This window comes from Mus musculus, chromosome 17, assembly GCF_000001635.26.
Source record: "Mus musculus strain C57BL/6J chromosome 17, GRCm38.p6 C57BL/6J".
Taxonomy (NCBI): domain Eukaryota; kingdom Metazoa; phylum Chordata; class Mammalia; order Rodentia; family Muridae; genus Mus; species Mus musculus.
In genome coordinates, this window is record NC_000083.6 from 7,234,793 (window position 1) to 7,259,225 (window position 24,433).

General features: G+C 48.4%; 1 protein-coding gene across 5 annotated transcripts in view; it reads left to right on the forward strand.

The window, feature by feature from the left end:
- The window catches only part of Rps6ka2 (ribosomal protein S6 kinase, polypeptide 2), a 214,345-nt gene that overhangs the window by 145,822 nt on the left and 44,090 nt on the right, over window positions 1–24,433 (forward strand). For 3 of the 5 annotated variants that reach the window (XM_006523199.3, XM_006523198.4, NM_011299.4), the window contains exons 3-8: window positions 1,254–1,335; window positions 11,910–11,990; window positions 14,500–14,579; window positions 16,748–16,854; window positions 19,620–19,657; window positions 21,039–21,181. In XM_006523199.3, the coding sequence (XP_006523262.1) occupies window positions 1,254–1,335; window positions 11,910–11,990; window positions 14,500–14,579; window positions 16,748–16,854; window positions 19,620–19,657; window positions 21,039–21,181 (531 nt within the window). The remainder of the gene's footprint in view (window positions 1–1,253; window positions 1,336–11,909; window positions 11,991–14,499; window positions 14,580–16,747; window positions 16,855–19,619; window positions 19,658–21,038; window positions 21,182–24,433) is intronic. The other 2 variants (XM_006523201.1, XM_006523200.2) reach the window with 1 other exon arrangement.

The window sequence follows — 24,433 nt, forward strand, 5'->3', positions numbered from 1 at the left end:
AGCATTTTTCTTTATTAATTTTTTTTTAAATCAGCAATCTTGCCTTAAGTGCAGCCTGTCTCAGGTATCTTTTGTTTTTGTTGATTAGTTCTTACATCAAAAGTGTTTTCGGAGAATGTTAAATGCTTACAGGAGTGTGCTTAAGGGCCAGCAAAACAAACAAACAAAAAAAACCAAACCAACAACAACAACAACAAAAAAAAAACCCAAAACCCAAAACCAAAAAAACTGTCTGTGAGCTTCTGTGGCCCCCAGCTAGAATCTTGTCCAGGCTAGTCTCATGTCAGCGTGACACAAAGCTAGAATTATCTGAGAGGACGGAAGCTCATTTGAGAAAATGCTGTATGCAAACCTGTAGGACATTTCTTAGTGAGTGATTAGGGGGAGAGCCCAGTCCAATGCTGGTGGCTCCATCCCTGGGCTGGTTCTATAAGAACCAAGCAGACTGAGCAGGCCATGGATAGCAGGCATATCAGCACCCTTCCATGGCCTCTGCGTCAGCTCCTGCCTCCACTTCTCTGCCTTGTTTGAGTTCCTCTCCTGACTTCCTTTGATGAAGCCTGTGATGTGGATGTGTAAGCCAAATAAACTCTTTCCTCCCTGACTTGCTTTGGTCATGGTGTTTCATCACAGAAACTCTTAAGACAGATCTGGGTACAGAGAGTTCCAATAGGAGTAGTGATCAAATAGTTCAAACAGTTGTAGCGGGAGTCTGATCTGTTTGGGTCTCCCTTCTGGTACCCATACCAGCTGCAGCAGGTAGATGAACCGTGTGTTGGCAGTCTAAGTGCTGGAGACAGCCCCTTGTCAAATCCCTTAAGATAGTGTCCTATCTCATCTCTGATGCTGAGAAAGTACTCAACAGAAGCATCTTAGAGGAGAAAGAGCTTCTAAAGAGGTTCGCATAGTTCCACAGCCCAGGACTGCAGGGCAGTTACAGCAGCAGGAGATTGAGAATGGTGGTCACGTCGTATCCAGTCAAGAGCACAGAGGACCAGATGCATGAGTGCTCACTTGTTAGCCTGCTAACTTATACTCAGCCCAGCTCCTCCACTCCCACACAGCTCAGCACCTCCCGCCTTTGACTATGTCACCCGTAATGGACTCGTTCTTCCCACATCGGTTAGACACTCTTGTAGGTAAACCCAGTGTAGGCTGATCTTCAGTGGGCTCCTCCCAGGCGACTCTTGGCTGTATCCAGTCAACAGTTAAAGCTAACACCACAGACAGCCACTGTGTTTCCTGTTCCTCAGGTGTTCTTGGTGAGGAAGGTTACAGGATCAGACGCTGGTCAGCTCTACGCCATGAAGGTCCTGAAGAAAGCCACCTTGAAAGGTAAGGGTCCCGGGAGGGGCCAATTGCTTCTGAGCTACACCACTGCAGTCTTCTTGGGAGTTTGAGGAAATACTGTCCTTGCTTGGTTTTCGTGGTCTCAGGAACCGCTCCCCAAGGAGGGCACTGGGCACTTGATCTCTGGTTGATTCTAAGCTCTGGACATTTCCCCGGTGCTGTAACTATCCCTGCAAGTTTCTCCAGTTCTCAGAGGAGAAGTTGTCGCATAAGGAATGTTCTGCATATGTTCTGTTGCAGGGACCATGTGGGAAACGAGCAGCGAGAAGTAAGCCATTTGTTCCACTGTGGCTCCACAGTAGGCCAAGCGCCACCCGCCACACTGGATTGTTCAGTTTCACAAAAGCTTGACTCGAAAATGTGCTGGGCTCCTTTGCTGCCCAGTGATTGGGGGTTAGATGTGCAGTGAACCGCTAGCTTCCAGCCTCTGGTGTGCCATCCTCCCAGTGAGGTATAAGCAATCAACACAAGGGCCTGTCCCAAGACCTGTTCTCTTCTGAGCATCCTCTTCATCTGTCACTTAGGGGGAATCCAAGGCCCCTGCCCCCAGCACAAGGTTCAAACCAGCATGAACATGATATGACAGTGGCCTGTTAGTGACATGTACACAAGGTTCACACCAGCATGGATGTGATATGACAGTGGCTTGTTGGTGATGTGTGCTGCCTTGTATAGGTGGAGCCTTGACTAGCGGCTGATCCGGCTGGAGCATAGGAGCTCACGCATAGGCCCTTGGGTGCTGTGAGATTCAAAAGATGTCATGGGGGAACGTGGATTTTTTAGGCCCTATCATGTACTGACCTTGGCAGCAGAGGATCCAAAGAATGTGTTATTCTGTGCCTTCAACTCACTTGGTCTCCAGCTGGGGAGATAAAGTTTGTTTTCAACCAATACACTAGGGTGATAGATGTATGGACGAAGACTCCGTAGACTGTAAACATCTTAGTATACAGGCCAGAAAAAGTCTTCCAAGGGAGATGGCTCTGGGGTTCCGCAGATATGTGAGATCTAAGGCCTAACTTTGGAATTGGCAGTTACTTTCTATAAAAAAGATAAATTAGGTTGGCCAGTGGTTAGAAAATGCAAATACTGACGACTTCTGCCAGCCTGGGCAGAGATCTGTCCTTGGAGTGTTTCTAGGAAGGGCTACTATAAACACTGACAAGTGACTCATGGCTGCGCAGGAGCAGAGCCTGGACTGTGGGTTATCCACAGGCCATTCGGCTCCATAACTGAAGGCTTCCTTCTTAGAGCTGACATAAGGTTACGGGTGGTACAATGTTGGTACAGGTAGTTGTTAGTTGAATACGATGAGTGAGTCCAAACTTCTTCACAAAAAATGTTAAAGAATTGTTCTTTCTGGCTGAGGAGTGTATAGGAAACAACTCCATCCAACATTTAATAAAATAAACTCTTTACTTAAGGGTTGTCTCAGAGAAACAGACATTAAAGCTCTACTAGTTCAGGATCATTTGGAAGTCCTCAAAATAGACCACTTCTGCAGTTCTTCAGAGGCAGAAAAATCCAGCTGCCCCACGGCGACCCAGCGAGCCCCTCCATCAGCAGCACAGCCCCTGAGTGCAAACCCCACTGTGTACTGTGATGCCTGTCACCATCGCTGTCACCTGAAAATGCACACCTCAATGGGTCTCTAAAGATGTTTCCAGAGAGGTCTAGCTGAGGACAGAGGGGCCACCCTGTAGGTGGTGACATCGACCCATGGGTGAATAAAAGGAGGGAAAGAAGGCCGAGTGCCAGCATCCATCACTGTCTGTGTCCTGGCTGTGAGCACAGCACAAGCAGCTGCCTCCTGCTCCGACCGCGGTGGACTGTACCTTGAATTGTGAGCCCTTCCTTCCCGGAGATGCTTTTCTTCGTTATCTTGTCCCGTAGTGGGAGGTGGTCTCTCCACACAGTGTGTGTTTCTGGGCAGTGAGACAGCACAAGGACAGGACATTGAGAGGAAAAAGGCCGACACAAGGTTCATTTGTAGTGATTCTAGTTTCTTGACGCCGAGAAGACCAACTGAGCTGGCTTGGCGGACTTGGCGAAAGGGAGAGCTGTGTGCCGAGGAAACCTCATCTGAGAAAATGCTGCGATGAGATTGGTCTGTAGGCAAGTTTGTGGGGGGGGGGGCATTGCTCTTGATAACTATTGCTGTAGGAGGGCCCAGCCCATTGGGGTTGGTGTCAGCCCTGGGCGAATGGTCCTGGGTTGCCCAAGAAAACAGGGTGAGCATGCCACAGGGAACAAACCAGTAAGCAGCACTCTTCCACGCTCTCTGCATCAGCTCCTGCCTCCAGGTTCCTGCCTTGACTTCCTGCCCTGGCTTCCTGCAGTGGTGGAGGATGTGTAAGCCACACAAGCCCTTTCCTTCCCTAGTTCCTGTAGGTCTTAGCACAGCAACAGAAACCAGACAGGACACTGACTCACAGAGGCAGCTCTTGCACCTGCGGCTCTAGAAGAGAGGTTGGAAACATAAGCTTGAATTCTTCATGGGACTAGACTTTAAGGGTGAAGAAAATGTTTTAAAATAGAAAGTATCAAAGGTGAATTCCTCTCAGATAGGTCCGGATAAGGGGCCCTCTTGTAATTGAAGACAAAGGAAGGTAGGTGACAGCGGCTGCTGATGTCATTGGTGCTCAGCCTGAGGAGTGTATTGTTCTTGAAGGCCACATACCTGCCTCACTTTCTGCTTGACTCCATGTTAGCCTTCCTGGTCTTAAAGTGACACCTAACGGTGCCTTCTCTGTCCTTCCTGTCCCTGACATCAGTTCCCTCCGCAGTCACGTGGTGAAAGCCTGCAGTCATGTGACAGGAAGGAGGAAGGGAAGAGCACAGGCTGCCTGTGGTTTCAGAAGATTCAGTCTGGGGCTGTTTGTCTCCGTGTGGTTGGGCAGAGGGCAGCAGTAACAGGAGTGTGCTGAGGACAATAGGGGGCAGAGAAAAGGGCAGGGATCAGAAGTAACCAGAGCCCAAACACCCAGGTACCTTTGCTCTCCAGTTAGGCCACACCTACCACTCACATTCCAGTAATGTCACCAAACTGTGACTCCGTAATGGGGTTAATGTATCCGTTAAGTCAGGGCCCCATTGTGTCCGGAAATGCCCTTCCAGATCCACCTGGGTTGAGCGATAGTAACCACTCCATCATTCCTTAATCCATGAGGTTGATAATCAAGAGAAGCACTGCCGAGCACCCTCACCCTCCGCCCCAGCTGTGGATGGAGGGGAAGCAGAGTGAAGGGGGAGCCCCTGAGGAGGGTCCTAGGTGCCCAGCCTGTGCTGCAGCATGCACGGGCATGAAGGACCAGGAAGATGTGCTCTCTGTGTAGCCCTCACTAGCCCATCGTTCCATCAGAGATAAGCAAGATGCCAGCCTGTAACTTCTCCAGCCACTATATATTTTATAACCTTGTATGATGGCCTTTGAGATGGCTTATAGTCCAAGGTGAAGTGCTCTTGAGAAAAGCCCCCTGATCCAGTTTTAAGTAGTACATGGGACTGCATCTCCTGGATGATCATAATGAGTGCCCTGAGCCTGTGTTAAATGTACACACATACAACACATGCACACACACATACACACATACAAAATCACATGCACACACAACACATATATACACTTACGCACAGAAATCTACACATAAACACATACACAAATATACACACACATACACATAAAATACATACATACAAAATCACACACACACTTCCATGTCTTCATCAGCAGGAATAATATGTAAACAAAAACTCCGTCTAGCTACCAAATTACAGACAACTTTTATTTTCTTCCCCATGAATTGTATTTCAAGTTTTCAACAACAGAACCCCTGGAACCAGGTGTCTTACAGGTTTTATAGAAAACAAATACTCTACAACAGTATGTTTGACTACGTGCAGTCACGTACATATCATGAAAATGAGCCATATGGGAAAAAGGAATGAAAAAAAGATTTCATCTCCTTGTGCTCCTTCCAAAATCAGCTGAAATCAAATAGGATTTTATATTCCACACTGTTTTGGCTCTCCATAATGGATCATCACTAAGGAATAGATTTCCCCCAGAAATTCAATTGGGTTTCTTTCTTAAGAGAAAATGGAGGAGCCTTACAGAGCAGTGTGTGTGTGTGTGTGTGTGTGTGTGTGTGTGTGTGTGTGTGTGTGTGTGTGTATGGTGGCCACAAGATGTGATAACTGTATCTATCACATGGCAGCTGTGGAGTGGACGCCTGGCCCCCTTGTGCTTCCACTGGGCTAACCCCACTCTCCCCATATGGGTTTCTTTCTCAAAGCTGGGAGGAGAGTCCACACAAAAGAGCATTCAAATTGGTCTTGCTTCCAATTTCTCTGTATCCGCTCAGGTACCCAGTTCCTTTTCCTCTCCACCATACCCCCAGTTTGCAGGCCAGTTGATTGTAAGACATGCAGCGGAGAGAGGTTTGTCTTTAACACCCACAGTGTGTCCTCCCCTTGCCAGGCATGAACTCTAAGAGTACAGTCACCAGAGGGAACTGGAATTCAGTTGAATAGCAAAGTCATTTTGAAAAGGAAGAAATGGGGGGTGGGGTGGGGTCGGAGCTGGTGGAAACCGGTCTTTGGAACTCCAGATTGCAGTGCAGTGACACCAGGTGGGGGTCTGTTGTCTGTGGGAGTCCCCGGGACCTGACAAGGAGGATAATAGTTCTCAGGGCTCTTATTTTACCTTCCAGTTCTTAAGAGTCAGGTGCAACCTCTCCTTTCATCACAGAGGTGAAAAGCAGTTTCTACAGGGATCTATAGGGATGCTAAGTGCACCATAGCTGCAGGAGAAAGGGGCCCTCAGGGACATGCTCTTGCTTGCCAACTCAGCTAAGGTCCACCCTCTTCCCACTCCCACTTCGTGACAGGATGGTGCTCCTTAAGGACCTTCATAGTTTTGTGTGTGTGTTCTTGAATTTGGCAAAGTTTTGTGACAGTGTAAAGGAACTCTGGGAAATAGTTTCCTAATATGCGCTTTAAGTGTAGGGAACCCTGGAGTTTGGGCGTCTCACTCAGTAATGGAGGAGCTGACTGAGTGAATGTTCTGCCCGGAAACACAGTCCCAAGCACGAGCACCGATGGCAAATGGACCTGATTCCTTCTGTGCAGTTCATGAGCTGGCACGGTTACCAGCTATAAGAGATGTTCTGTATCGAGTGTGACAATGGCTTTCTAGCCGATTCCCAGCTGCAGCTGGGGCTCATGGAAGGTCTGAGCCTGAGACCTGTGTCTGTTCATTGCCAGTATGGAGATTGCTTAGTACATTGTTCAGAGTGTGAAACTGGGCCTGAAGCCGCAGCCAACTCTGACTCCAGTGGCCATGTCACCTGGGAAGCCCCACACCCTCTGAGTTAAGACAGCCATGGTTAATAAGTGCCTTCTTCCAGCACGTTTGTGTGAAAGTCAGACCTTCGGTGATTTGGAGCGTCGCTGGCACACACAGCTTCTCTCCTCTTTTTCTCCATGGGAATCAACTGGTCTGGAGATGGGGGCAGGAGGGCAAAATGCGCAGCATGGCTCCAGGCTCACCTCAGGCTGTGCAGAGTTGGGGCTGCCATCCCCTTAGGGAGAGTGCTGTGCTCCCCCAATGCGTGGTCTGAAGTGGTCAATGGACTTAATGATGTCTCAAGGTGACTGGTACCATTCACGGTGCAGAATTTTTGTCCCTGCAGCCATCTCTCAAGTGTGGGAGGAATTGTTGGCTAATGGTATTTCTTTGCAGGACTCATTTGATGCAGTTTTCCACCTGTGATTTAGACCTAACTCATAGTCCTGGAAGTCAGCGTTCTCACCCTGAAGCGAGCATGCATTTTCTTCTCAGGAGGAAATTATGTTCCACTGATTGAGAAGGAAAACAGTGCCCTCCGGCCAGCTCTCTAAGAGAGTAACTCGGCCCATGCATGGACAGTCACTGCAATGCCAGGCGTGACTCTTGGTGGTTGAGGGGTGGCTCTTTGGGAGGCATGGACGTGAGTCAGAAGAGGGAAGGGACCTAAGCAGGATATTGCCGGTAGAGCGTACTTCTTGTGATGTTTTTGCTGTGGGAGAGGAGCACTGATACACAGCTCCACAGACACACATGCCTACAGGACTCTGGTGACCAGTACAGCTGAGTATTAATGACACTTGTGTTGACTGCAATGTCTTGAAACAGTCTCTGCCTGGAGTTACCCCAACACTCCTTCCAACCCCCAGAGTGGTATTGTCAGCACTTCTGTGTTCGTTTCTGTCTTGTTAAAACATTGACTCATTCAGAAACTCGGCTTCAGTGGTTGCCTGCATCTGATCACATTTCTAAGCTAACTCACTGATGCCAGTTGATTCCCATTTGGGTGATTTCTGATTCCTGGGAGGCAGGGGGCATGCAAGGCACACTCCAATCACAAGTTCTAGGTGCCCCCTTTAGGGTGCGAGTATGGGTAATGCTACTTTACAAATGAGAGGACGGGGGGGGGGCAAAGCTGCTAAACTCCCCCCAAACCACGTTGTGCAGAGATGGTAGAGGCCAGGCTGATGCTGGTGCCCTCCTCCCCAGCCTTCCAGCCTTCTTCTCATTTCCTCATTAGGGAGCCACCTGCTGACTTCTTCTCTTTGGGCATCAAGTAATTACCTGCAGAAAGTTCTGACTCCCATATGTCTGGGCACTCCACTGCTCACAGACTATTTTCTGTCACAAATTAAACCTTCAAAAGCTGGAGACTGCGTCCTTCATCTGGGAGATGGGTGCTGGACAGTGTCCTCGTTCAAGCCGAGGGAGCTTAAGGACATTGATTGATTTTCGAGGGTTTTCAGGTGGTGGGGACCAGATTAAGGCCACGGTGAGATGATGGAGCATCGAGCCCTTTTCTCTGCCTCCCTTTTCAGCAGGCCAGGTGTCCCAGGTCATGGGGATGGAAACACTTGAATAGTGAAGAGGCATGGGGGGATGACAGCAAACGTGTGTTCTACTGAGACAAAGAACACAGTTGTAACAACACTAGCCAGGTGCTGTGGAGGCCAACAGAAAAATCAGCTTCGGTCCAGCATAGAGAAGGACCCCCCTTGGTCCACAGCAACTGCCCTTGAGCTCCCTGGTGCAGGAATGAGAGATTTTCCTTTTTGATGGTAATGGGACTTGGGATGCTGAGACTCAGAGCCTGGGTTCATGATCTGTGTCCCCCCCCCTTTTTTTTTATTTTGAGAACATTCCCCCCTCCCTTTCCTGCAGGTCTTTATTAACTGCCACCCACCCAAGCTGTGTTCTCACTGAATAAGCAGGGTTCAGTTTGGTTTTTGACCAACAAGCCTGGAACTCTTCCGTACTCCTGCCTCTGTAGTCTGAATCTGTGTCTTGGGGCCGAGGAGGTAGGGGAACTCTGCATCTCCTTTTGTTGGGAACAAAATGAAGGGGGGGTCCTGGGGGCCCTGGGGAAAAGTAGGATAGGAAAAAGATGCCCACACCCCTCCAGAGTTTCCCTATTCTCTGGTCAGTCAGGCATAGGAGGGCTGCTATCTACCCTATCCACTCATCCCTGGGTGGGCATTCCTCTATCCCACTCATTAGGGGATGGTCAAGGGGCATCCCTGCCTGGGAACACCCCCACCTCCCCGGAGCTACTTTGCTAAAGCCACCAGGGTTGTGGGAGAGAAGGAAGAGGGAAGAAGTTCCCAACACTGACCAGAGTGCGCAGCGGAACTTGAAGGAGCAGAGCAGAGACTCTATGGTTTTAGAGCCTTATTATAGAAATGCAGGGGAAAGAGAGAAGGTAGAAAGGAGAGAGAGAGAGAAGAGGAAAGGCTAGAGAGAAAAGGAGAGAGGAGAGGAAAGAAGAAGACAAAGAGAAAGGGAAGAGGAGAGAGAAGTGAGAGGTAAGAGGACAAAGGAATAAGAGAGCAAGGTGGGGGCTTAACAGCCCTGTTAATGGTCTTCACTGTAGCTAGGTAACTGGGGAGGAATTTAGCCTGAAGGTCAGAAGCTTGGGCCATTGCTTACGTTACTACTGACCATGCTTCTCTCGTGGGGGCTGTGGGAGGTGGTACCTTAGGCAGGGGCTGGAGTTCTAAGAGCATGAGGGAATGCCTACCATGTCATGTAGGTGAATTATGACCATTGGGGTTCAGACCTCAGCTCGAATGGAGACCAGCCTACAATTCCCCACATCCTTTCTTATTCGTCTCTCATGGTTGATTTTCTCCTGGGAGCCGTGGTCGGTGGAGAGACCCCCTCTGGAGTCTCCAGGGCACCATCAGGGAAGTTGGTGGGTTAAAGATACTCTCAACCTGGCATAAGCAGGAGCCCATGTTTTTATCTGCATCAAGGTAGGGTATTTCTCCAAGAGTGGGTAGGTGAAAGTTTTTAATTCAAAAAAATAGGCCTTGAAAGCTTGAAGGAAGGAAATGAGATCAAGTCCACCCTGGGCTATATATGTAAGAAAATAAAAGCATATCAAAACTTGTAAAAGTCATTGCAAAGGCATGGCAGAGGCACGGACGTCTCTGGTTTTACTTGCCCAGTCCTATTGCAGACCCCAGGAAGAGTGAGGTTTCAAAGGTTCTAATGATTCTTCATTCCCCCCGTGTCTGCTCTCACACTGGTGGGTGGTCTGGGACTGTCCAGTATGGGGCAGCGTGCTTCTCTCATGCTTCTGGATTGCTCTCCATCTTCTGTCATCCTTCCTGTTGCTCTCCACAATGGGGTGTGTCCTCTCTAAATCCTGGTACAGGACAGCAATACCCCTGAGGTCCCCATCAAGGGCCTCTGACATTCTATACTTCCCAAGTTGACCCCTGTACAGGACAGGGGCTTTACATCCGCATTGCTAGCAAAGCCGTAGCCCAGACTCCCACCAGTCTCAGCGTTTCACCCAGGGTGGCTGCAGGTGGCATCCTCCTGACAGCCCTATAGCTTCCCTTCAAGGTAATTTCTCAAAATCCAGGTTACGATAAGCGCTCACTTGTTGTGGGATGTTCCGTTCCTGGTCTCAGTTCTCTGGTCTGCCTCATGCTAGCTCAGTGTCTTCGGGGCTGAGCACCAGCCTCTCACAATTCCCACAGGCATTTCAATCAGGTCCAGCCATGGCTCTGTGCCATGGGTATGTCCTGCCTCCTTCCTGGATCTTATGTACTTCATGACAGCAAGCTGGCCCTGCCCACTACAGCCTCTCTGTGCTGCACCCAGGCTGCCCAGCACCTGTTGAGTCCTGGTCTGCAGCCTCTTGACATGCTGTTCTTGTAAGGTTCGTCGTCTTCTCTCCACTTTCCTCAGCACTTGCAGTTTCCCACTGCTGCCCTCTTCTGTGGATCTCTTTACCAGCCTCTTCTAGAAGGCTGAACTTCGGCTTCTCATGCTAAATGCTAGCACAGACGGCATGAAGAGATGGTGATGGAACAGCAGTGGGCAGGGAGGACGTGGAGGGAGAAAGTGGGAGGGAGACACATTCATGACCCTGGTCCTGTAGGCATGTGTGTCTGTGGAGCTGTGTATCAGTGCTCCTCTCCCACAGCAAAAACATCACAAGAAGTACGCTCTACCGGCAATATCCTGCTTAGGTCCCTTCCCTCTTCTGACTCACGTCCATGCCTCCCAAAGAGCCACCCCTCAACCACCAAGAGTCACGCCTGGCATTGCAGTGACTGTCCATGCATGGGCCGAGTTACTCTCTTAGAGAGCTGGCCGGAGGGCACTGTTTTCCTTCTCAATCAGTGGAACATAATTTCCTCCTGAGAAGAAAATGCATGCTCGCTTCAGGGTGAGAACGCTGACTTCCAGGACTATGAGTTAGGTCTAAATCACAGGTGGAAAACCATGTCATATTCCACTTTGTTATCACCACATCATCCTTGGGGAAGGATTTCTTTAATAACACTTTAAATGTACATTGCCATTCTAAATATCGATGAGCAATGTAATATGATGCACCTGTCACTGTGGTCATTCTAGATATTCAGTCATTCCTCCGAGAGGCCAAGTGGGTGCTGTCTCCTGGGTATACCAGTTAGCCTGTAGGGTCTTAGCATTGCTGTAGTGGTTGTCAGCCTCTATTTTTGTTCATTTGTTTTGCCTCAAAACTAATGAAGTCTGTATTCCAGATGGCTGAATGTGAATGTCATAAAATACATACTGAAAAGAATGTCATAATACAACACACACACACACACAAGTTGAAAGACCCAAGGCTGAGGAAAATAAGAGCTTGAAATGGCAGGAGCGGTGATAAGCATGGAATGAAGGCCAGAGACACTACAGGATGATAGGACACTAAAGCCTGTGAGAAAGGGTCCTTATTCTTAAGGCACAGCAGTAGATTCTCCTACAAGGAAAGTGTCATGGTGTCTACAATACACTTTCATGTTTCTGGTAAGCAGAAAAAGAGCTGGAAACAAGGAGGCCAATGTGTCAAAATGTATGTGCTCCTTAGAGCCAGTGCAGGAGGAGAGCGGCCGTTATATTACCTCAGATTTTCCCTGCGGGTGAGACTGAACTAGCTTGTCTATTACTGTGTATCCAAGCCTCAAGAGCTCCACTCACATCCTGAAAATGTTTTGTTTTTGTTGTACAGTGCGAGACCGGGTCAGATCTAAGATGGAGAGAGACATCCTGGCAGAGGTGAATCACCCTTTCATTGTCAAGCTGCATTATGGTAAGTGCAGTAAGTGCGGCATGATTTGAGGAGGACTTACGGTGATGTCTTCCATCAGCGGAAACAGAAATAATTATTAGTTCAAAAGGAGATCCCCACTGTTTCAGGATCCTGTCTTGTATGAAGATCAAGTTCTCTTAAATCTCCAGTCTTCAGTCTCTTTCCTATTTGATTTTCTGAAAAGAGCAAGATGTCCTATCTTCATCCCAGAGACTTTGTGTGAGGTGGGGCTGCCCATCATTGAGATGTCACCATGGTAACCTGGTACCAGGTCTCCTGACCTTGGGGTGAGACGTGATGACACACCTAGTGCTGCTGTGCAGAAAGTGTATTGATCACTAAGCTGTGCCTTCAAAGTGAATGAAGAAAGGCAAGGTGGAGTGCCAAGTACCTCAGACTACCCTTGAGGCTCAGGGGAAGTACCTTCTCTGAGGCCACAAACCTGCCTTTCTACTCAATACCAGTTCCCTTCCTTTGTACCTCATGGGAGAAGCAGGAGGCAGAGTCAATAGATTAATGGCTCCTCAGTTATGCACTTCACTGCACGCTTTTCTTCTTAAGGCATTCCTGTGAAGAGAGGATGCAAAGAAACCATGGGAAACCAGAGATTCCTATACACGGGGAACAAAGGCATGAATGCACCTGGGGTGGAATGGGGAGACTTCCAGAGACCAAGAAAATAGTTCAGGCCTGCCGCGAGTCATGTGGTGTACCCTTCAGAAAGAACAGAAGCTGGCTCTTTTGTTGGCTGAAGAGCCTGTGGAAGCCTCGTTCTTCCAGGCATGGCAGCTGTGCTTGCCTAGAGCCTCAGGCTCAGGGGTAACACTAAGGTGTTTTCTCTCTCTCTCTCTCTCTCTCTCTCTCCCTCTCTCTCTCTCTCTCTCTGTCTCCCTGCCCCAGCTGCTCCTGGACTATGGTCAAAGCAAAGCCTGGAGTTACTGTCTGAGTGTTTCATTTTAAAAAAATGATTAAGTCTTTTTATTAAAAAAACAAACACACACAAAGGCCGCGCAGTGGTGGCACACGCCTTTAATCCCAGCACTCGGGAGGCAGAGGCAGGCGGATTTCTGAGTTCGAGGCCAGCCTGGTCTACAGAGTAATTTCCAGGACAGCCAGGGCTATACAGAGAAACCCTGTCTCAAAAACAAAACAAAACAAAACAAAACACACCCCCCCCCAAAAAAAAACCAAACCAAAAAAATAAACAAAAAACAACAACAACAACAACAAACCAATAAAACAAAACAAAACAAAAACCAGAACACCTCTCAAATTTGTGTGTCATCCCCATGCAGGGGCCGCTGATGTTCTCAGGACCATCTCTTCCAGGGTGTGCATCGCCAAAGCAGGCACTGGGGCTGCTGCTTTTATGAGGAAATTAAGAACTGGGTGTCTTACACAGACTTTCTGTTTTGTTTTGTTTTGTTTTTTGTTTTTTGTTTTTTGAGACAGTGTTTCTCTGTATAATCCTGGCTGTCCTGGAACTCACTGTGTAGACCAGGCTGGCCTCGAACTCAGAAATCCGCCTGCCTCTGCCTCCCGAGTGCTGGGATTAAAGGCGTGCGCCACCACGCCCGGCCTGCAGACTTTCTAACAAACGCTCTGCAGTACACATAGCCCCAAGTGAAGGTCTAGTTAGCAGCCATGTTTCTAAATGCCAGCATTTATGATAAATGGTCCAGGACCTCTTAGAAAATGAAAACCTTTTCAATACACAGAAATAGCAGGTCCCTCTGGCCTGGTACCCTGTGTATGAAACCTGGTGCCCAGTGAAAGATGCTTTCCAATGTTGGCCTGATCATCATGGTTGCTGACCCTCTGCGATGTTGACCTAGCCACCAATGCTGACAGACCCATTGGGCTAACTATCACAGCATAATAATGTGACTCTTTTGTCCAGGTTTTTACATGCTCTTGGGTCCCTCAGTCTGTGGTGTGCCCTTGTTAAGCCCTGCATATGAGATGTGTAGACTGTGGCCTGAGTGACTACCAATATGTTCACATGGCACATGAGCTCCCTTCTGACATGGGGTCAGGCAAGTGAAGCAGTAAGAATCCTGCTAGACTGGAGAAAGTCCATAATGGTCCTCTTGTGCCCCGAGTATAGGATGCACTTCCACAGGAGGAAGCAGAAATGTCTTTCCTGTCTATCAGAACCATCTTCCATCAGCAAACGTTACAGCCAGTTGTCTGCCTGTAAGACCGGCTGTGACAAATGCCTAATTGACAATGCCATTGATGAACATGAGTTTGTTCAGACTTTGCTCTCTCTGAGTCATTTTGAGTCGTGCGGCATCCTCTTGAGGACCATGAGCAGCATCCTTCTCCTCCTGCTGGGCTCCATCCCTGGGCAGCTGACTGCCAGCTGGTCGGCTATGCCTGTCTGAGCGAATGGCGGCTCTACAGATTAACAGCCTTGTCTGAACCGAACAGAAACTGGGCTTTGGGAAGAGCAGAGACTCAGTGGTCAGAGGGAATTGTGTTTGCTCAGCTGCATCTCCTTCCACAGCCTTTCAGACCGAAGGCAAGCTCTACCTGATCCTGGACTTCCTGCGGGGAGGTGACCTCTTCACCAGGCTTTCCAAAGAGGTAGGTGAGCTCCCTGCCCAGCCCTGAGATGACTGTCTAGGGAGATAGGGAGGAAGGGCATTAAGGGAGATGGGCATGAGAGGGTTTTATGTGTATGATGGGCAATGTGACAGTGTGGTGATGTGTGGTGTGAGGTATGTGACGTGTGCTGTGTGATGAGAAGTGTGTGTGGTATATGGTGTCATATGAAGGCATGGTAAATGCGAGTTTTCAAAAGCTTTTACAGAACCAGCCATGGTGACACATACCCGTAACCCCAGCACTCAGGAAATAGAGGCAGGGTTTTGAGTTCACTATCAGCCTAAGCTACAGAGCAAGATCTGCATAGCCACATCAGCAGACAGTCCATGATTAGAAGATCTTACAAACAGACTGCTCCCAAGCTTCCTATGAATGACGCTCAAAGCATTGTCCACTGTCTGTCCCCGCTGCCCCAGATAGGACAGGTGAGACAGTTCATGGGAGCATTTGTGAGTGACTGTATTTGATGGCATCTCACTTCCCATCCTTGGAAGGCACAGTTAACAGCATGCTGACCTCTCGTCTGGACAGTGGTCCCTATGTGCCTACATCGAGGAACATCTTGTCAGGTCTTTGCTCACTGACTGAGCTTCAATGGCTTCTAGCTGCAGAGTTAAGAACTCTCCAGAGTCACACTGGGAAGGGTCTGTGTCCCTCGTGATTTGAGGAGCATTGAGCTAGCATTGTGGGATGAGGAAATTCAGAATTCTGTCTATGGCAACAACATTCTTGTCTTCTTAGTTGAATGATTCTGTAAGGCTCAAGGCAGTTAGCGGTATGACAGCATGCTGATGGAAGGCTCCTCAGAGTGCTTTTTATTTGCCTGTGACAGGGGCTTTCAAACTGCCCCCTCCTTTCCTCCATCCTTCATAAAACTCCAGACAAATAGCAGATCATGTAGAGCACGTGGTAAGCAAGGAGGGAAATAGAATGTGGTTAGAAGGGTGCTGGGAGGCAGAGGGGGTCCACAGTCCAGGGCTAGTTCCCAGGGGTACCAGGTGACACTTTGCAGGACCTAGAAGAGGTGCTCTTACTGGGAGCTGAGAGCCCAGTCTGCTTGGGTGGTGACAGTCACCACACAGTCCCATAAATCACTCATTTTAGCTCTGGTCTCAAGCCACATTCAGTTTGCATGTAGGGTTTTTGCATGTCTACTTTCAAAGAGAATTCAGTGGTCACATGGACTGCAGTCTCTTTAACATGAGTGTGTCATAGTAAATGTGAAAGTGATTTGCGGGGGCCCTGGGGAGATGGCCCTGTGAATGGGGTGTGTCGAGTGCAAGCACGAGGATCTGAGTTAGGATCTCTACACCCCCCCACCCCCCACCCCCACCCCCACCCCCCTGTCTAAAGAGCCGGGCAGCACACTCCTGTAAGCTCAGCACTGGGAAGGTCTGAGATCAGATCCAGGCTATGGAGTCATGACATCACAGGGTCAGCCAGCTTAGCTCTGGGCTTGGTCACAAACAATGAGGTGGAGAGTGAGCAAGGAAGAGCCCTGAGGTGAACCTCTGGCCCCTACGCACTTACATGCAGACACACCTTTGTGAATGCTCATGCCTGTATTCAAGATCGTGTAAGGATTTGCCTTTTTGTTGCTAGAAAAGCACTGCAGTAGCATGGCCAGGCAGGACAGAGCATTGTGCACCAGTGTTTTAAGGCCCCTCGCCCACCAGCGCACTGTACTTTGCAGAACGCACCCCTCTGGTGCAAGCTGCCGGCTTGCACATCAGCCCAGGGGAACTGAAGAGGGAAGGGAGAAGAGTGAAATAGGATTCCCATTTTCCGTAGTCCTTCAGCCTCCATAGCGTGGTTATTTGAATCGCAATACCCATCATGAATTCACACCAGAGCATTCTAATAAGACGGAAGCCTGGGGTTGCACACAGCCTGAACAGTTTGTGGGGTGAGGGCAGGTTGGTGGTGGGCTGAGGTTCTCTCACAAGAATGAGAAAAATCAGCTCCACAAACAGCATGGCCTGCAACTGTGAGAAGAACTCTCCTTGCTCAGGAGTGGCAGGAAAGTGTCACAGGAGAGCCAGGATCTCCACACATGCATTCTGGGACAGCCCTGGCTTCTTTGAGGAGACCTTTGCAACATGCAGCCGTGGGGTAAGCTGAGCCACAGTCCTTTCCCACCCCACTAGGTGATGTTCACGGAGGAGGATGTCAAGTTCTACCTGGCTGAGCTGGCCTTGGCTCTAGACCACCTCCATGGCCTGGGGATCATCTACAGGGATCTGAAGCCAGAGAAGTGAGTACGAAGAGAGGTGGTCACAGCCTCCCCAGGCATCTGTTGCCAGCCCATGGCAGTGCCTGTTACCTAGGATGCAATTCCCAAGTACACTCCCAACAGTGGGCTGGGCACAGTGTCATGTGGGTGGGTCCTGTGTAGGAGTCCCAAGGAGGTCGAGCAGATGCCACCTCCTTACCCTGCACCGGTGCCCAGCAGATGTGGGGCCTTCATTCATTATGGTAGAAATGCCCACTGTGGGAGGCTAGGCCACACTCATTCTTCAACATACAAAGATGGCCAGGCCAGTGGGACCTGAGACTAACTACATACACCCTTTCTCCTTCTCAGTCCAGCACCTTCTGCCACCAGGCACAATGCCATGCAAGACACTTGTCCTGCCTCTCCCTAAGCGCCAGGGACATGGTCACTTAGCCTCCTCTGAGATGGCTAACTAGGAGATGGGTTAGATTAGAGCTCTGAGGGATGAGCTGAGGAACAGTGAGGGACATGGCCACGGGGTCCCCAGGTCACTGTGTATCTGGAGCTGAGAATCTATAATCTATTCATTTCTAGAGTTGTCTGTTAAATTAGTCTAAATGAAAACAAGAACCTCCCTGCAAAATCATGGGACTCGTCGTCAATTTTCATTGTGCAAGGTCTTTGAGTGGCAGAACTGACTGAGGAGCTAGCACTAAGGCATGCGGACTTAGTGGGAGGTGCTTTAGGATCCTCTGACCAACCATAAAGCTTCCTTGGCTGACTCATCCTACCCCGAGGCCTCAGCCACAGTCGTGTCTAAAGGAGGTACCCCACCAGGACAGCCCTAGGCCATACCCTAGTCCAAGGGGGTCACAGGTCAGGATGGATGCCCCCTCTTTCCTCCTTTGCCTCTACCTAGACATTCTGAGATAAGGACAGTTGCCTCCCTGAAGACGTGGCTGTCATCTGGGTTTGGTGGAGCAAAGCACCTGTTTGTGTGTGCAGCATAGAGCTCTGATTAACTCCCAGTCAACAGGGTATCACTGGCTGATCCTATGAATCTATGGTCAAGCCATCCTGAAGGCTCTGTCTTCAGGAGCCCACAGGGAGTGGGAACTTGTGACCTATACTTGACCCTTCCATGAGCAAGAGCGGATGTCAGAATGACACCTCAGAACAGGTTTAATATCATGTCTCTCAATGCCTATAGCATCCTGTCATTGATCCCTGATCAGGAGGTGATAGCTGAGCCTGGTTTGTTCCCAGGGCTCATGCAAAGCTTACTGTAAGATTACCTCACATTAATTAACATGGAGTTCGTGCACCTTATACAAATCAGTGCCCATAGCCGTGACCCTCTATGGAAGACTTCTTTGAGCTCAGAGCCAGCTTTTCTGGGCATCAAGGCCCTGGGCCCTGTTCATTTATGAAGACTGACATGGTTCTTGAAGCTGTAGAGTAACATCTACTCACAGGAGAAAGACAAAGGTTTTGTGGTCCAATTAGAGTTATTTGGGAATGGATCTTGAAAGTTGCTCAGTTCAGGGCAAAGACTTAGAATGACTGCAAAGCAAAGTTGAAAACATTTACCTCTTTCATTATAAGGTGTCATCTTAATAGCAGTTTTCCAGGAAACACTGGCTGTTCTTTAACCCTGTGACAGGTACACAGAGAATAACTTTACTCTTTATGTGTGGCTGAGGGCACAGCTAGGTGACCATAGCCTTTGTCATGTACCCTCACCATTGCCCATCACCAGAGTGCCTTTCAGCCTGCAGAGCTCTAACTATCCCTGCTGCCTCTGCTCAGCCAACTTCTCCCTCACCCAATCCTGGCAAACCCATTCTTTATGAATATGAAGCTCAGAGTCCCTGTGAGTGGAAATCTAAGCTGTGGCAGGCTTTCCCAGCCCTTAGGGTGTTGCTTCCTTCCTCAGTAGCCATGTCCACATTTCTTTGGGGGTGGATGGTACCTCATGGGATCTCATTGAACCGAATTTAATGACAGTATTAAAACTAGGTAGAAATGTTGGAGCCCTGCATCTCAGGGTCTCACAGCACTCAGCCTAGGGTGCAAGGGAAAGCTGTTGATGACAGTCCATCCCCCTTTCTCTCCTGAGATGGGGCAGACTCTACATCTGCAGGGTAGCTAGGAAGAGCCAATCCAAAGGTCAGCTCATGATGTTAAGGCTCACTAGAAAACTGACCAGGAATCCAGTGGCTATGGGTACTGCCGGACTGGCCCTGGTTCCATCACAGGATGAAAGCTCTGACAGCCCAGGAATCCCTTTGCCGAACCTCAGCTGTACAGAGGCCAGGATTGGTCCCAATTGCAGGTACCAGGTCCACGAGAGTCTGAGGTTCCTAAAAGAGGGTCTCTGGGTATCAAGGTACTCTCAGAGTCAGAAATTTACTCTTCAGATGTCAATGAAAATCCAAGAACCCATACTTTTATATTTAGAAGGGGCTCATGGGTTCCAATCTGATAACTCAGAACATGTATTCCTGTGTCCCCACAGGTTCACGGCCCATCTCCTTGGTTCCTCTCCTCCTGGCTCAAGACTAGGTCCTTGGTTCTCCTCCCTCAGGCTCATGACCTTTGGTTCTCTTCCTGAACTGGTCCAGGCTATGGGATGCAGATTGCCATAGTAGAACCTATCAAGGATGCAGCCACGCCAGAATCCCAGGCCCTGCATGAGCATCTTAGCTCCATGGGGCTTTCCCCTGAATTCTACGTGCCTGGGGACTGTGAACTTTATGCCATTTTTCCCTCTCTGAAGTGTGCTCTCTTACCTTTTTTTCCAGTATCCTCCTGGATGAAGAGGGACACATTAAGATCACAGGTTGGTAACAAGCAAGCAAGCAAACAATAACAAACCGATAACTTGATCTCCCTTCATCACTTGTCAGCCCTGATAAACGTGCGGACCATCTCTTCACAGCTTCCCCCACCCCCATCTCAACTCTGACCTGGCTGAGTCTTTTTTATACCCAAGTGCTGGCCTTCTGAATGTGAGCACCCAGCAGGGAGATCTCAGACTTCTGGAATACTTCCCCCGATCCCTTACCCTAGACTCCCTCCTGGGTTTGCTGGCCTCTCCAGTATGTGCTCAGAGCAAGGGGACAGCCAGACTTGTAGATCACCTCCTCTGTTCACCTGGTGAAGTCTCCTTCCAGGCCTTGCCCAGCATCATTGCATGATGGACTAGAAGCCCTGAGCACATGCCCACCCTCTGGCAGACACAGATCTGCTCAGTGGCTGGAGCCTTGTCTCCCCAGGCAGTAATGGCTCAGCTGCTCTCCTTGCTCATATCCCAGCCTCGTAGCATTAATATAATAAGTCCAACTGCTAACATTCTATCTTATCCCGATGCCCTGCCCGTGGGTACACCACCTTCCAGTGGTTTCCTCCACAAACAAACGATTTAATGCTTTACTGTTCTGAAGCTGTTAAGCCTCAAGGCTAAGCTCAAGCTGTCCCCTGAGCCCCTAGTTATTCAGCTCTGAGAGGAGGCCCTTCTTGTTCTGCCGGATAGCAGGCTAGCATCCTGCAGTCTAGTCAAACTTTCCTCTACATAGAGATCTATGAAGTCATCCAGGCCATATGGTTAATACCTGACTTCATTCTTGTAGACTGCACTGTACTGTGTACTGCAAGTCCCCTTCGCACTGTAAGATAATCTATCGGTTTACGGGTTCTGGACTGTATTTGGCCTGTATTTATCCTGCCCATTGGCCACATCCTGCCCTCATCTCCACACGTACTGCAACCCACTGAGTCCGCTCACCAGGGACCTGCTTTCCAAGCAGGTGCCGGCCATGCTTCCTTTCTTCCTTCTTGCAAGAGCTGCACCTCATTTCTCTCCATCCGGGCCTCACAGCCTGCAATCACCTCATGTTTATGCGTGGGAAACAGTCTCTGGAAATTCATGTTCACTACTAAGAAGTAAAATTCCTTGCTACTTGACAAGGGACATGGTGGTGGTGATGATGCTGATGGTGCTGGTGGCAGTATTCGAGGCTCTCTCAAGAATTCCACTCTGTAGGACTTAGCCTCAGGAACTCTCTGGGCTCTGGAAGCACATTAAGCCTGAGTAGTGCTGTGTACGTGAGGCCCATAGTCTTTGAGAGAAGTGTTACGTATTGGTGTGGGAGGGGTCTGCCTCCACACAGGGACCGTGGCTCGGAGACTCAGGCGGTGCTGTGTGCTGTGCTTATGTTTAGATTTTGGCTTGAGCAAGGAGGCCACCGACCATGACAAGAGAGCCTATTCATTCTGTGGGACTATTGAATACATGGCGCCCGAGGTGGTGAACCGGCGTGGACACACACAGAGTGCCGACTGGTGGTCCTTCGGTGTGCTCATGGTAAGGGTTTGTCCTCTGGTTTCCTCTGTAAGGGTGGCTGTTACACAGCTGAATTCCTCCTCCTAGCTTGATCCAGGGATGTTGGAAACTAGAGTGGAAACAGGGCTTGAAAGGCCTGGTGTCTTACAGGAGGAAACAGTGAGTTTGAGAGATCCCTGCATCTGTCCTGAGCATATTTAAATAGCAGAAGAAGCTGAGACTGTGAGACCCTCAGTAGATGTGATAAGAAACATGGTCCTGTGCATCAAAATATGCTCCTTCCGTAGACATAGCCAGCTGTCATCCTCTACCCTGTGGGACCCACAACCCTGGTTCACATTTGCTCTTAGTTATGTCTTGAAGCCTCAATGAGCTGTAGCCACCAATACTTAGGTCCTCAGCTAGCCCCCAGGCTGAGAAATACAGGCTGTGTCTACTCAAGCTGCTAACTTCTGGAGTACTTCCAGTCAGGCAGTTGGAGAGAAGGTTTAACTCACAGTAAGAGATGTTCTACTGGAGAACTCCTGTGCTGATAAATACCTCCAGCAAAGTGGCTGGATATAAAATTATTTAAAAAAAAATCAGTAGCACCCCCCCCCCTTAGACAAGTGATAAATGGGCTGAGAAAGAAATTAAGGAGATAGCACCCTTTACAATAGCCACAAATAATATAAAGTATCCTGGTGTAACTCTAACCAAGCATGTTAAAAACTTGTAAGACAAGAACTTCAAGTCCATGAAGAAAGAAATTGAGGAATATATCAGAAGATGGAAAGATCTCTCAGGGTCATGGATCTGTAGGATTAACATAGTGAAAATGGCCATTTTATCAAAAGCAATCTACAGATTCAATGCAATTCCCATCAAAATTCCAACATAATTCTTTACGGACTTTGAAGGAGCAATTCTCAACTTTGTATGGGAAAACAGAAACCCCAGGATGGCTAAAATAATTCTGTACAGTGAAGGAGCTTCTGGAGATGCCACCATCCCTGATTTCAAACTGTACTGCAGAGCAGTCATAATAAAATCTGCATATTATTGGCATAAAACCAGATAGGATGATCAATGGAATCAAATCCAAGACCCAGAAATAAACCCACACACCCACAGACACTTGATTTTTGACAAAGAAGCCAAAACCATACAATGGGAAAAAAGCATTTTCAACAAATGTTGCTGGTTTAAATGGATGTCTGCATATAGAAGAATACAGTTAGATCCATATCTATGACCCTGCATCAAATTCAAGTCCAAGTGGATAAAAGACCTTAACATAAAACCAGATACACTACATTTAATAGATAAGGAAATGGGAAACTACCTTGAACACATGGGGACAGAAGATGTATTACTGAACAGAACACCAGTTGCTCAGACACTAAGATCAACAATTGATAAATGGCACCTCATGAAACTGCAAAGCTTTTATAAGGCAAAGGACACCATCTATAGGACAAAATGACAACCTACTGAATGGGAAGGCATCTTCATCAACTACATCTAACAGAGAACTAATATCCAATATACACTTTTTTTCAAGAATTTTCAACAACAACAAATCAAATAACCCAATTAAAAAATGAGGCACAGAGCTAAACAGAGCTAAACCAAGGAATCTCTTATGGTAGCACTTAAAGAAATGTTCAACATCGTTAGTCATCAGGGAAAGGCAAGTCAAAATGACCCTGAGGTTCTATCTTACACCTGTCAGAATGGTTAAGATCAAAAGCTCATGCTGAGAGGATGTGGAGCAAGGGGAACACTCCTTCATTCCTGGTGGGAGTGTAAACTTGTACAACCACTCTGGAAATTAATTTTTGTGGTCTCTCACAAAACTGGGAATAGTTCTACCTCAAGATCCAGCTATAGCACTCCTGGGCATATATCCAAAAGATATCTTATCATACCACAAGGACACTTGCTCAGCTATGTCCATAGTGGCTTTATTCATAATAAATAGCCAGAAACTGAAAACAACCAAGATGTCCCTCAATTTAAGAATAGATAAAGAAAATGTGCTGCGTCTACACAATGGAATGATACAGAGCTATTAAAAACAAGGACACCATGATATTTGCAGGCAAATGGATGGAATTAGAAAATATCATCCTGAGTGAGGTAACCCAGACCCAGAAAGACATGCATGCTATGTACTCACTGGTAAGTGGATATTAGCTATAAACCTGGTTTTTTTTCTTAAGTGTGTTGATCCACTAGGTAAGTGGGAATGTAGACTCTTGTGTGAAGATCCCTCTTCCAGAATTTTCTCATGCCAATACCAGAAGGCTCTATGAGGGGAATACTCACAGCTAACCTCAAGCTGACCTTGGGTTCCTCAGAGCTCGCTTGAGGCAAGACTTTACCTAAGTCCTGATGAGAATTGGAGATGCAAAACTCTATTGCAGGCATCCTGTGCATATTGGGGTAGCCACCAGCCTCCCTGACCTCTCAGACTATATGTAGGTGACACCAATGCCCAGCGCCGTGGCAATTAAAACTGATAACTTTGGAACTACGTCCTTGAGCTCTGAGACTGCTGTTGGAGGTCCGGCTTCTCATCCTGGGAGTATCACAGCTGCTCACGTGAAGGTGGCCAGGAAGTATCTCAGTGTCACTTGGAGTGTTGTACAAGTGCCCGTGTTGGCCTCTACTGCGTGGAGCTAACCACAAAGATACTAACCACACGTAGGAAGGAAAGGAAAGGGCAGATGTAAGCAGAGAGCATGGACTCCGCTTGTCACAGCCACCGACAAGGCCAGAACGAAACCGCTGAAGAAATGTTGCCACGCATAGGCCTGCGGCACCAGTTGGCACCCAGACGTGAAGATGGGCGCCATTTCTGCAGGAGGGATTTAATGGCCACAGGTGGGACGCATCTTTCTCATTCTACACAGTTACATGCTCTTTCTTGGAAATGGGAGTTCATGAGTGCTGTGAATAGACTCCGAGGAAGAACCAAGCAGCAAAGAGTTCCCCTCCCTGGCAGCCTATTTTGAGATGGTAATTTCTATAATCAGCTTATGAATGCTCATCCTATTTATCAGATGACTTGCTCATCTTCTAGTCATTTTAATTACGTCTGTCTATTTTTAAACTCTCATCTGGACTCTGTTGCTCTTGGTTTTATGACTTGTACATTTGTTTACCGCCTGCAGCCCGACATCGTGCACACTTCAGGTTAATCGGCACACAAGACAGGCGGCACGTTCAATGTGACATGTCAGAACTGGCAGGGGCTTATTCGATTTTAAAAGAAGACAGATTACAACC